The 13,924-nt window shown below is 37.8% G+C and overlaps 1 protein-coding gene across 1 annotated transcript; it reads right to left on the bottom strand.

Moving 5' to 3' along the window:
* Nucleotides 1-1,629: 1,629 nt before the first annotated feature.
* Nucleotides 1,630-11,978, bottom strand: LOC119797365 (the record flags this gene model as incomplete). Its single annotated transcript, XM_038306421.1, has 5 exons — nt 11,863-11,978; nt 7,090-8,072; nt 2,828-3,023; nt 2,085-2,185; nt 1,630-1,756 (listed from the first exon to the last, which is right to left on the bottom strand). Coding segments are annotated over exons 1-5 (1,429 nt in total), but the record flags the coding sequence as incomplete, so codon positions are not given.
* Between the last annotated feature and the right edge of the window lie 1,946 nt (nt 11,979-13,924).

Genomic DNA, 13,924 nt, shown 5'->3' with positions numbered 1-13,924 from the left:
ATAAAGGCCTTTTAAGTAATCACTGTCTGTCTCACCGGGAATTCTGAGTCCTACGTTCTGAGATTTATAACAGCTTTTTATGTTGGATATTTGTTGGATTAATTGTACAAGTTATTCTACTTTAATCATATTATTATGCTTACACACTGGGATCATATAATTATGCTCACACATTTTGTTATCCTTATTTTACTTATATCATAAAGAGTGTTGAAGTATTTTACTTGCTTGTTCTGTACTAATGTTTTAAGTCTGTGCAGAAGGAGTGCTGAATGTGAGAGCTGGCTGCTCAAGGTCAGACGGTTCAAGGAGAGAACACAGGGAAATGCACGCACTAACACCGGAGAAAGGAGTGAAAGCTTTCCTTATCTCATGATACTGTATGATGTTATGCAGACTTCTGGTTCCGACTGGGTTTCACCCCCTCCTCCTCCCTTTTAGCAGTCGGAACCAACATTGTAGCTAGGGCGTTCCTTAATAAAGGCTTGGAGGGCAGAGCTGTTTCAGAGTGGTTTGGAGAATTGTAACTGAACAGTCTCTGATCACTCTCCTTGCAAGTAAATCATACTAAAATTCTCTGTGTCTTTATTTTTACAGGTTACTGCATAAAATGTTTGGTGTTTAAACCTAACATTATTATTTAAACAGAAAATTTAGAATACATTCATTTAGTTTCTTTCTGTAGTAATCAATAAACAAAGAAAATATACACAAGTATCTATAATTTTACGATCAGGTAATTTTCATGCATGGAAAACACTGGAATGTTCTGTTGCTACACTCACATTTAAAAAAGCTTTTTTTCCTCATAGCACTCACAGACTACCGCCTCCATATCTCCAACATCACTAGGAAAATATAATCTCTGTTGATAATCCGTTTAAGAAAGCTAATGCAATTTACCACAATAGAAAATACTGTGGCTCTATTACATATGTACATTTTTCTCTGTGCAGATTTCTTCTGCTTCCTCCATTCCTAACCAGCAGAAAATCAAATGCAGTGAGACATGGTACAGACAGGAGGGGAAATTACTTCTGGACTGATCACGTTCTGATCTGATTATTTTACACGCCAAACAAGGAACCAGTAAACCTGACTGCAACTGCCCTGAGCAGGAGAATACATAAAATAAAGCTAAATGTTAATATGAGCTTTAATGACAAAGCAAATTAAACACAGTTTTACTTTATGGTGTCACCAATCTCAGAATTGAATTGTAAGTGAAAAGTGAGAAAGATAACAATTTTCTGCGTTTTTAAAACTAATGTGACCAAATCATGTCGACCCTGTGGCAGTCCTTTAATCTAGCTAGAGCACTAGGGTGTCAGAATGAAAACCGCCACTAAGGGTTATTCTGCATACATTGCATTTCTAAATCCAATTATTTTAAAGCTCAAAAGCTCTTAGAAGGCTTGTAAATAGAAGCAGGGACTTTAAAAAATCTACTACTAGGGTACTGATGGTCTTTTACAATACGTGTTACCAAATTAAAAAAAATGCATTTGTAAACCAATTTCAGCTTTGTGTGTCTCTTATAGCAGATCACCAGCTGAAGCAGGCTATTGAATGCAAATAAATCCAATGCTAACGCCTGCCTATCAAATGCTAACACAAGCCTATCTTGACCTCCGATCTGATGAAGACCGTGGAACACCTCATCCTCGCACACCTCCACGCCGTGGTGAGCCCCACCCTGGACCCGCTGCAGCTTGCCTACTGGCCCAACATCAGAGTGGAGGATGCCATCATCTACCTGCTGCAGCGGGCGCCAATGGTTCATCCAGAAATGTTTCATAGGGGTGGCCAGATGGGGCCACAAAAACCTTGGAGTGGCACACTGAAACTAAAATCCCTAATTTAATGCTTTGAATCTACTATTGTGGTAAACCTGCCTGTAGAAGTAATAAAGACTTAAGTAAACGCCAACTCATATCTTGGTTTATTGTGTGATTTTTATTGTTACATTGCTGGCTGTGCATAATGGGATGAAATATTAAACAGATGGTAATACATTTACCACGGCCACCCTGGCCAATGCCCTGGCCACCCCCTGGTGGGGCAACTGGCGGGCGCTCACCCACCTGGAGACCACCTGCAATTGCTGTGCGAGTCATGTTCTTTGACTTCTCCAGCGCTTTCAAAACCATCAGACCAACACTGCTAAGGGGGTAGCTGGAAGACGCTGGAGTGGACAAACATCTGGCTGCCTGGACTATCAACTACCTCACCAAACGCCCTCAGTACGTGCAAATGCATGACTGCCATTTTACTTTTTACCTCACTGTGTTGTGACTGTCACTATGTGTAAACCTGCTGCTACACTGCAATTTCCCAGCATGGGATAAATCGTCTGTCTGTCTGTCTGTCTATATATCTACATGTATCTATCTATCTATAAACACAAATAAGGTCATTTATATTTTTTTTTAAATACACAACTAACCCCTAAATCATTAGTGCTCTTCTGTAGATTTAAGTTATCAACATGTTTTATTCCAGACACAGCAAACATGCTGTGTCTGGAATGATAATACTATGGACTGGCCCAATCAGAGTCCCTTCAATTTGACAATCAAACTGCAGCAAAAGCTGATGATTAGGTCAAAAGGTCCATTAGTTATATTTTTAGAAGACTTTATAAAAGCATTTAGATATACATAAAAAGTTAGATATGGTGTGTTCATTAAACAATATTACTAAAATTAACTAAAATGTCTGTTTTCTTAGTTTAATACAGATCACACCAGTTTTTAGTGCTTCTTTCATCAACCTTCTCTACATAACTGATGAAGAAACTGAACATTATGAAATTCAGGAAAATGACATTTTCTTAGTTTGGTATTGTCACCTGGGGTTCCTGGGATTCTTGTCAGCTTGACCAGATTCTCAGCCTTTCGAACCATCACTTTGATGCGCTGAGCCAGGCTCTGGTACTGCAGCAAAATTAAGAGTTGTCCTAACATCCGTGGAATGCCGACTGAGCTTTTCCTGCGTCCAACAGTCTCCCGATAGCTAAAATTCTGAAGACAAGGAACAGTGAGAATCTACAGGTTAAAATACTACATTTGGTAGAAGGGAAAGCTTAGTTTTTCACTTGATTTGATTTGGATGATGAAGTATGTATGAGATACTTAAAGGTAGAAGTCGTAACTTTTCACATATTTTTTGTTTTCATTTGACCACTAATGAATAGTAATAGATGTCTATGTTCTTTGTCACTTCAGATAAAAGCAACAGCTGATGTGTAACACTCCCGTTAATTTCCTGTCAACTTTCATCAGCTCAGACTGTGAAAGGTCCAGTGAGTCACATTCTGCCGTCGGCTGAATGAGTGTTAGTCCATCGGGGACTGATGGAAGTTAGAGATCCAAGGCTCATTTATTCAGCATGATTGTTTCAGTTCACTGCCGCTTTCAATACAGCTTCACCTTTAGACAATATTACTCAAATGTACAACACCTTTTTAAGTGATGGTTCCCACTGAGCAAGGAGGGGTTTCCTTTTTCTCTGTGAAAATAAATTATCTTTTAAGAGACATGATTAGCTGAGAGTTTGAAATAATTTTCCAGCAAATTGTCAAAATCATTTGCAGTGACAAAAAAAATAACAATAGCTGGGATAGTGAAAGTGCACAGGTAGATAAGATGATCTCCCAATAGAGTAGGTATTTTTGACCCTAAAGTAAAATAATTGGATAATATGGACCTTTAATATGAAAATTGTGTTTTTATTTTTTCTTATTTTTCAACATTACATTGCAAGTTCTTTCCCTTATTTCAAGTTCTTTCCCAGTTATTTGAAAAAAATGTTGATTTACAAATATTTTATGCTGATGAAGGTTCTCAGTCATCCAGGTCGTAGTCATTCCGTAAAAATTCAAAAAATATCCACTGGACTTGGTTTCCAAGATTTGAAGACGTTTCTCCACCTCTCCGGGAAGCTTTCTCAATTCAAATGTCTGGATCCGCAGTGAGTTTGAGTCTTATATGGACCGTCTATGTAAGACTCAAACTCAATGCCACCTGGCATTAGAACATTGTCACTCAAACAGTACTATGACTTTACGTGATATTTATTGTATATGTCTGCCTTTCAGCAGGTTTCTTAAAAAAAACAAAAAAGAAAAAAATACTTTTTTCTATCCTTGCTGACTGATGTTAACTTGATGTTTGTTCTGGATTATGGATGCTTCATATTAAATATATATTTTTTAAATTATCTATTTTTATTATTGCCTGCAGTGTCAGAGCCTTTCATTCCAACAAAATGTGTAAAGTACAGAAGATTTATTGTCAAAACGCCCACTGATGAAATCACACTGATTAGAAAGACTATGTCAGTCTGTACTGAAAACAATGGTAAATTAAAGCTGTAGCCTAAGGGTCCAGTCTCTGTAGAAACATTATTCTTCCTTTATATCCATGGATGCAGAGCATCCTTGCTTTCTCTGTCCAGCAGCTGCTCCCACTATGACTTTTTTAAGATGATGCTGTGGAATAGGAAGGAAAACCTGTAATTCGACACAAAAATGTCTTCCCCAACAAGAACAGTGCAGCTCGCAACTCAATAAAGTAAAATAAAACCTCTGGTTCACCTCCCTTCAAAAGGCTGTGATTAATGCCTTTTGGCAGAGTTGCAGCTGAGTCACAGAGAGCACCGCGTGGGCGATCATCCAATTTGTTTCACTCGGCCTGCTCGCTCTGCAGTCCCAGACAGCAGTGTGACTAACATCTCAAGAAAACTGGCTAATGGCATGGCTTATTAGACGCTCAATGTGATCATGGATTAAATATATGTTCTCTGAAAGGGTGCAGGAAAACTTTCCCGATTCATTAAATCAAATTATCAAGTCGTTGAGAAGTAACTATTTTAGCGAATCCGTCATGCATTCACTGACACAGAAAGCATATAAATGACAGAAAAACACAAATGAATGAGGTTTACATTTAAAGATGAAGGCATCATAACACATTTAAAAGCTTTGGTCTATATTGTTTTCAAACTGTGATAATTGTCTGGAACTTTAAAGGAAAAACAAGCATGGTAGAACAAAATAAAAAGTATAAAGACGAGAACCAAACTGAAATAAATTATATGTGCACTGGAACTGCAGATCTGAAAACTTTTTAGAGTATAAGTCTCCCTGTGAGCATCTTTTGTTGCTTTGAATGAAGGCTGGACTAAAATTATTTGTGTTTCATTCATTTGTTTGCTTTTGTAATTGGAAACCATAGTTATTATATTAAGAAGTCGGTTTAACATTTATATTTATGATTGTCTACAAAATGTGAGATTAAAGGAGCAACATTTGAAGATAATGTGATAAATATCAGATAAGCGGCCCTTAAAAACTGGTTTGCTAAACTTGTATACATTATGTGTGCATTCAATGTGTGAAACAGAACAGGAAGCAATTAATGGCATGATTTCCAAAAAATGTATGTGTATCAGGCCATCTTCACAATGCCAATAATTCGTACAGTACACATAATAGTAGCATAAAAATGTTCCAGATAAATCTTATTTGGTACTTGCTGAAAATATAAAAATCTTTAGTAGAGATATTCCTTTAGAAAAAATAAAGCATCTTATCCAGCTCTAATCCTCCTCTGCCAATAGAGATATCTTCATGATATTTGTAAACCAACCTCACCAGGTTTTAGGAAAGGAAACTCATGAAAATACTTTCTGAAACAAAAGGGTATGCATGGATTTACCCCAGTACTGACTCTGGATTACCACTAACCCTTCTTTGTGAAACAGGACCCCATTGATATTTAGTTTTGTTTCAGCATCTCTTAAAGAACATTAGTTCAAACTCTGGTTTGGTCTGAATTCAAGTCCTTGAGGTCTGTTTCATGATCTTGGGGCTGATGACTGGCTTAATTACTCATTTCATTCACCTGTTTAATTCCACCCAGTTTCTCATTACTGCTCATCATATCCACATGTTCCAGTTTTTATTTAAACTGCTTGCTCCCAGTCATCAGGGCCTGTTTATTTTTGAGCCTTTGGTGTGAGAGTTTTCTAGCGGTACTGATTGTGTTCGGATTGCCTGATCCTGACCCATTCTGTCTTCGGACCTTTGAACCTGCCTGTCCCTGTTCTGATCTGTTTGCCTGACCTGTTTTCGGACTCCTGTTGGATTGTTCTTGTGGAATGTACCTGGATCTGCCTCTTGACTTTGCCCTCTGAATTATTTTGCTTTTCTTTGTCTGCTTAGATCTGACATCCTGCCAGTTCTGTAGCTTTCAAGGCTTCAGCGTCTGGAACTCTCTGGGCAGCGTCCACTACGTCTTCCCCCCCTACTGGCTGGAATCCTACATGTTCTCTGGGCACAGACTGAACTGTTAGACCAGGTTAATTACTCACGCGTTCATAATCATCCTCCGTCAGATTATGGTCATGTTGAAACTGACTCTAGAGAGATTGCTGAACTTCCTGTACCTACAGCCACAGCAACATTACGGTATCAGCTTCAGCCTTAAAATCCCTCTAACCATCAATCTCTAGTTCACACTTCAGGTCTTGATGCTACATTGTTTTTGCATTGCTGTTCAGATTGTTTACACGTCACATAGCAGGACACTGGTTACAGAGATAAAAACAGATCTGTGTGTTATTGAACAATGTTGATGGTGTGTGAGTTTAACATTTTTGAACAATGTTAGCTGAAAATATCATGATCACTTTATAAAGAGACAGAGACAGGCACAAAAAAACTTAGTTAAAATGCTTCCAAGTTGTTTCTGTGAAGCAAAGATGGCTGCGCTGGAGAGCAAACTGTTTGAATGAGTAGTTAGAGCCTGGATGATGAAGTCAGACATAAGCGTTGAGACTGCAGACGCTTCAGAAACGATCTGACATGTATATCATTTAATACCACATACGGAAGTCGCCCAATTAAAATTTTTTGGGAGGTGAAAAGATCTGAATGTTCTGACTGCCATGTAAAAGTTCGCAAAAAAAATTTGGTTTTGACCAAGATTGTGAACGCACGCATTTTCAGTGCTGAAATTGGTACTGTAACTTTTAATCAACTTCTGTGTTAAACTTTAAAAAATAAAAAGTTTTTCTCACATCTACCTTTTTCAGCTGCAGGAGCTGCTTGGTGTAGGTAATGGTGGAGTCAGGCTCCCACTCTATCTCGTCACAGGCCAGCTCCACTTCCCCCAGAGCAGCCTCTCTTAGCCCTGAGAAATCCCTGCTGTAGACGGCCAGCCTCAGGGTACATGTGCAGAGCTCTTCCACAGAGCCCACCTCCAGAGAGAAGTTCTGGCTAATGAAGTCCTGATTGAAGCTGCGTCTGCGTGGGGCTGTCTGCTGGGGCACAGGGTGAAGTGGAGGAAGGCAGACACGAGCAAACACCCCCCATCCCCTTCTAGTGTCTCCAGACAGTCTCAGGATGTTGACCACCAAGGTGCCAGAGGCAGAGTTAAAGAGGAGGGAAAAGTGCAGAAGGGGAGCTGGCTTGAGTGAGACAGATAGGGAGTTGGAGCCATAATGGGGGAGGCATGGCTCCCCCTGCTGACTGTTAGCACCAGCAGTAAGGTGACTGTTCTCACTGGAAGCCAAACTTTCCCCACTAACAGTTCTGCGTCTCCCGATCACCCGGCTGGATATGGATACAAAGCTGAGCTTGGTGAGGGAAGGTAAAGAGCCCCTGCCATGAGTGGAAGCTTTACTGGGGGAGCAGGGGAGATCAGGAGTACTGAGGCGACGTATCGGGAAGGTAGGCCTGGATGACTGCAACGGCTCAGCCGGTCTGGAAGGACTGGGGTCGAACGGGAGATTGCTGAGGTCATCTTCAGATGGAGAAGAACTGCTTTTAAAAGAAAGGTACTCCAACACGTCCCCGTCCAGCTCTTCATACTGCTGCTCCCCAGGCTGAGCACACTGAGAATGAGTCAAGGTCACAGTCACGCTGTCAGCGGGACGAGGGAGCAGGAAAATGGTCTCTTTTTGCTCAGAGGAGTCTTTTTTCTGTTTGCGACAGCAAAAGATGCAGCAAAGAACCAGACAGTAGCAGAACACAGCCAGAACCACAGCCAGAAGAACCTGCAGGTGGACTAGAAATGAAAAAATCAGATTTACATAAGATGACGTAGGTGCTTCAGGTTTAGCAGTTTAAAGGTATTATTAACTAAAACAAAAACTAGAAAATTTACCTAAATTTACCTTCTACCTAAATTTACCTAAATTTACCTTCTCCGAAACACTTACAGAAAAATTCCATGTGATTCACATGTGCACAACAATTGAAGCACATGTAAAAGGACTTCAAATGTAATGGACATCTTTTTACATGTTAATACCGTAAATGAATCACATGATGCACATATTTTCATATTTGAATCACCTGTGAAATAAGAAACATATGAAACATGTGATTTAAACATGAAACCCTTAAAATAAAAACATATAAATGGACTATATGCGTCTTAAATGGGAATCACATGTGAAGCACATACATACATGTATGGATGGATTTTTGACTGTGATTCACATGTGAGATTTTTCCATATTTTCCCCATATTTTTCGCATGTGATATGTATGTGCCTCAAATGTGAATTATATGTAAATTCAAATGGGAATATGTGTATCACATGTGCTTTTAAATTTAAATGTTCCAAATTCACATATATACAACCATTTGCGCTTATACATGAAGATTTGATAACCAGTTTTTCAAGTGATCCCCATATTTTTCACATGTAATACACATCTGCTTTATATTAAAATGGGAATCACATGTAAAAATATGTCCATCACATGTGGGTTTAACATGAAATGTTCCAATTCATACGTACGTATTAGCGCTCAGATGTAAAACCTACGTGATACAGATTTTTCACATGTGATTTACATCTTTTTTATTTTATGTGGGAAACTGGAACCATGTGAAATTTGTGGGATTTTTTTTGTATTGGAAAGCCCACCACAGCAAACCTTAACTGTGTTTTGTAGGACTAATTGCTGCAGGAAAGGAAACACAAGCAAAAGGTTAATCAGAGACTGTCTAATGAAATCGTAGTTAGCGTTTGACTCCGAATGAAGATGAATTTATCAGAAAAAGGATCCTGCTGTAAACTGTTATCTTGTTTCTTCTGCAATCTGTGGGCTTGATGTAATTAACGAGGAAATGCTGAGATAATTGCAGAAATGATATAGCTAGAGTTACTCTGTCTTTCCAGTTTACACATTTAAAATAAAAGCTGTATTTTGTCATAAAACATGTTTTGCATCATGTTTCCTAACCCAGTGTTTATCATTTTTCACAGCTCTCTGAATTAGCATCTAGTTCTTGATGAGTTTTCAGAACAGAAATTGATCGGAGCCACAGTAGCTGTGGTGGAAGTGCAGGGATGACTCATCCACCATCATTTTTTATGTTAAATTAATAAAAGAAAATATGAGGAAGTCAACAAACTATTAAAATGTTTACTCTGTAAACATTAAAGTACATCTTCATCAAGAAGAAAAGATTGAGCACAAAGCTGGTGTGACCTGAAGGGTTTTGCTTCTATAAAAAGATCGCCTCATCAGAGCATAAAAGCTTTTAAGCATGAAACCCACCAAGATCCATAAAGATGAGATCAGTATTCATCAAGAGAGCTACAACACTCCCAGTACAGAGCCAGTACTCCCATCAGAGAGTAGCTGGGAGCTCTCCTCCATTAAGAGATGTATCTATCCAGAAGCAATATATTTAAAATGATTGGAAAATACAGAAGGAACAAAAATGGACATAAATTACATATTCTATTGTGGAAAATTTAAGCTATATTAATAGTTAAAGTTAAACATATTCTAAACCATTTTTGACATCAGTGTTAAAGTCAACTAAACCAGTCAAAGCTTGACATGAACATAAACATACCAGAATCACATTGATCACATTTTTTTTTTTTACTTATTTCCTATACTTTTTAAAAATACAACCTATTTATTACAGCGGATTATTTTGTTGTTTTATTTTTTTAACATAATTAAACTGGATTAATCTAACCCTTTTAAAAAATGAACTCCTGTGTTAAGTTCAGGTCAGGATAATGTCACAGAGGCTCTTATTATTTGCCTCGTGCAGCTTGGGCTCTCAGAGAACATTCTTAATGGAGTCATAGAATGAAAAACCGAGTTTACATTGTCATAGATGAATAATGGACATACAGAGAAGTTCAAACTCCATTGACACCTCCTTTCTCTGCAAATTTCACATTTCTAAACTTCCACCTTAAAGCGGGACGAAGCCCTGAGTTGACATAAACTCTGGGATGTTGCCTTATTTGGTTCTGGCCTGTACTTTTGTCCCCCGCTGGCTCCCTGCCCCACCGGGGTTCCTGAACCAGTCCCAGAGCTGATGGATCTCTTCAAGTGCCTTGCGTGTTTCGACTACGTGCTGCACTGTAGTCGACCAAAATCCCGGACGATTTTAAAATTCCCCCCGGACATTTTTTTTAGGTATGAAGAGTAGGACACGTCTGGGAAAAAGAGGACGTCTGGTCACCCTACCACATCAACACTTTGGTGTTTCAGTGAGTGAGTGCTTGTTGCTATGATGCGTCTTTGCTCAGCTTGTTGTAAACCAACCAATCAGTGCACAGCTTATCTAAATATTCATAAGCATACCATAAAAGGAAGAAAACCTGTTGTTTCATTCTAGGGCTTTTACCCAGGCTCACATTAGGGCTTATAGAACAGCAAATATGTCATTTTCAGCCCAACTAATGTTACACACCCTATTCAGAGACCTTAAGGACCAGATACCCTATAGAATCATTCTATGACCCCTTTAAAATAAGTACTCCTCAAAGTACATTTATTAGAGAGCCTGTTTGTGTTTGGTTAAATTTATTCTTCAGTGGTTTGCAAATACAAATGTCAGAGTCAATTTCCATATGTCTGAATTCTCCCTGTCAGATCATTTCTCTACTCTCAGTATAAATATCCTTCATTCTGGGTGAAAATAAGTCAGAATCTAAGCATCATCCAGCAAAGATGTTCACAAAAGTTGAAAGAAAAAAAAGACACTCAACCCTTTTTTATTTCAAATCTTTGAGTTAATTGTTTATCTTTGGTTCATTCAGATCAGGTTGTCCAGACTTGATCCCTTTTTTTTTCCTTTTAATCTTTTCTAAAACTTAAAATCATAATAATGTTACATTGAAAAATGCATTTTTTTTTCTTTTATGATTGACTAGTAAATGCATCATTGGCCAATTCCTTCTTTGCTCCAGCACGACAACCCTCTCCAACAAAAATCTTTATGTTTTCTTAACTTTGGTGCACATATTCGATCATTATACAGCTATAAAAAATAAACTATATGGCTCACTGCTGCCTGCCTGTAGAATCAGATTTGTTTACCATGTTTGTGCACAAACAAGGAATCTAATTGTTTCACACGCCCATAGCGTAGATATAAACTCTACTGTTCACAGGGATTATTTTTTTGCTGATTTTATTATTTCAACTATTTCTATATTTATAATCCTACAAATCACAATTTATATATACTTCTGAATGGTTGGTTAATTACTTAATAATGATTAGAAATCATTATAAAACTACTGCACTGGTCTGATGAAACAAGTATTGATTGGGAACACAATTTTGCTTTCTTTAATTTTGCTGTTGTAGACAGCAAAATTAAAATAATAAGTTAAAATAATAAAAATCTTTATTTTATGTAAATCTTTATTTACATGCAAAAGTATTTGTTTGTTTTTTTTATCAAAGAAATTGGCTAAGAGTCTGATTTCAATATTTTTAACTGAATACTTTTCTGAATAAAACGGATGATTAAATCCGACGATATGGCGTGAAAATATGAGTTAAAGTCAGGGAACATTTCCTACCTCCCAGATAAATTTGCGACATCTTTAGCGTCTGTTAAAAAACTGGATCAGTGAGAAGGAAACATCCCAGATGTGAGCAAACGATCTAACCTTCCAGAAGAAGCTTCATGTGCCTGGGGAGGGTTTGGATTTTAATCCCAGAATATGAGGCGTTGGAGGGATCCCCAAAAGCCCCGCCTTCTTCCTAACAGCTGCTACAGGCTGGCTGCTATGGAGTGAACTTTGGTCCATTATTTTTGAAAAACAAAGAACACCTTTTGTTAATGTAAATATTATTAAATACTATTTTAAATAAAAGACATACAAATTATATATATATTTTTTCATTTTTATTATCGAAAGTACAAAAAATAAAAATAACTAAGAAAAATCAAACACAATAATAAATCAGTCAAAATGACAAATGAAAAGAGAAATACAAAATAACTAATTGAGCACAAATTAACCTGCAAAAAGAAACCAGAACAAAGGATCAAGCAAAAATTTAGTAAATCAAGGAACACAAAAACCTGTAAAGGAAAGCAACAAACAAAACGCAAATCAACAATATAGACACAAACAATACAAACTAGAGCAGGAAAGTGATCTTCATAACGTTTGTAACCAGATACAATAGAAAACAGTGACCAATTAGAAATAAAAAAAACTTTCAAAATCAAAATCAGGCAAAAAGTTAACAAGCCTATAAATATTTCTTTTTACGAGACCTTTAAAAACCTTTGCAGTCTCTGGTTTATTTATTTCAAAATGGGAATAGTTTTTTCTAACAGCTATCCTGGCAATACTTAGAACAAAATCAAAGATTATACAGGTGTTATAATACTTTAAAATCATTTTTTCCTAATTTTCCTTTTTTTTTTTTTTATAGATTTTATATATTACTTTTTCCTCAAGGTTTAATTTTTATTTTATTTTAAAAAAATCAAATTTCACTTTTTTTTCCCTTTCATTATTTTCAAATTTCATTTGACAAATCACATTCTATTTTTATCTGTCTGTCTGTCTGTCAACCATCCAAGGTTATCAAAAGCATTTATATTATTTTGTAATTAATCTTATATAAGACCAGCTTTGCTACTAACATCAGTTGTGGACCACAAACCGTCTTTTTCAGGGTTGGTTTCATATTTCTGGCTATTTGATGCTGCACTGTTGTGTTTTGTTTTGTTTGTTTGTTTAGTTTTTTTTTATGGTTGCTCTTACCTTAGGAAGACAACAGATGGCACAAGTGTGCTTCCCACAAATTCATTAACAGCCTGTTGGCAGGACGAGGAGTTTTATTAAAGCGGTTTTATTGAAGTGGATTTATGAACGCCGCCTTGCTTTGGTACAAATGTTCTATATATGATCTCAGTTAAATATAACTCAGATTATTTCAGTTTTATCTTTGGTTCAACAAACAAAAAGGTGACAAAACACAGTGTCATGTTGGGGTCTAATCTTCTAACCCACATGCAGAAACACTCCAGAGACAGGGGAAAAGTTAAAAGGTTTATTGACAATGTTTTCAGAGAAATGTAAACGTCGTCTTGGTTCATCAGGCTGGTCACGGGAGGGAAGCAACTAGAGGAGGACAGATTGGTTAGAGAGGATCCAAGAAACTTGCTGTTTAACGGCGGTTTGGGTTAATACCTGCTATTCTGGGGGGGTATTCTGACCGGCAGGGGGGGGAACCTTGAGGGCCCAGAGGCTGATCGGTAGGCTGAGGGCTGAGGGCAGAGGCGGAGACAGAGGCTGAGGCGGAGGGCAGACAGTAGTGATGGGTCGGGCAACACCGATGCGTCGGCGCATGTGTCGGTCTCATAGAGCGAAACCTGTGTCGTCGTGTGTATCGCTACGGAAAAGTCACGTGACCGAAACAGTTCCTGTATCGGTCACATGACCGATGTTTCGAACTGATTGACAAGCCCTTATAAGGCAGCGCATCTGCCAACCAGATGCATCTGCCAAAACAATCTTGCGTGTTTTGCAAATATAAAATTCATCAAAAATTATGGAGCTTCCTCAAGGAAAAAGAAAGGTTTCTGCTGTGTGGGACCACTTTGATGTCATTTCCTCTGTT

Source organism: Cyprinodon tularosa, unplaced genomic scaffold (assembly GCF_016077235.1).
Source record: "Cyprinodon tularosa strain WSP-4 unplaced genomic scaffold, ASM1607723v1 ctg580, whole genome shotgun sequence".
NCBI lineage: Eukaryota > Metazoa > Chordata > Actinopteri > Cyprinodontiformes > Cyprinodontidae > Cyprinodon > Cyprinodon tularosa.
This window is presented reverse-complemented; position numbering and strand designations above follow the sequence as displayed.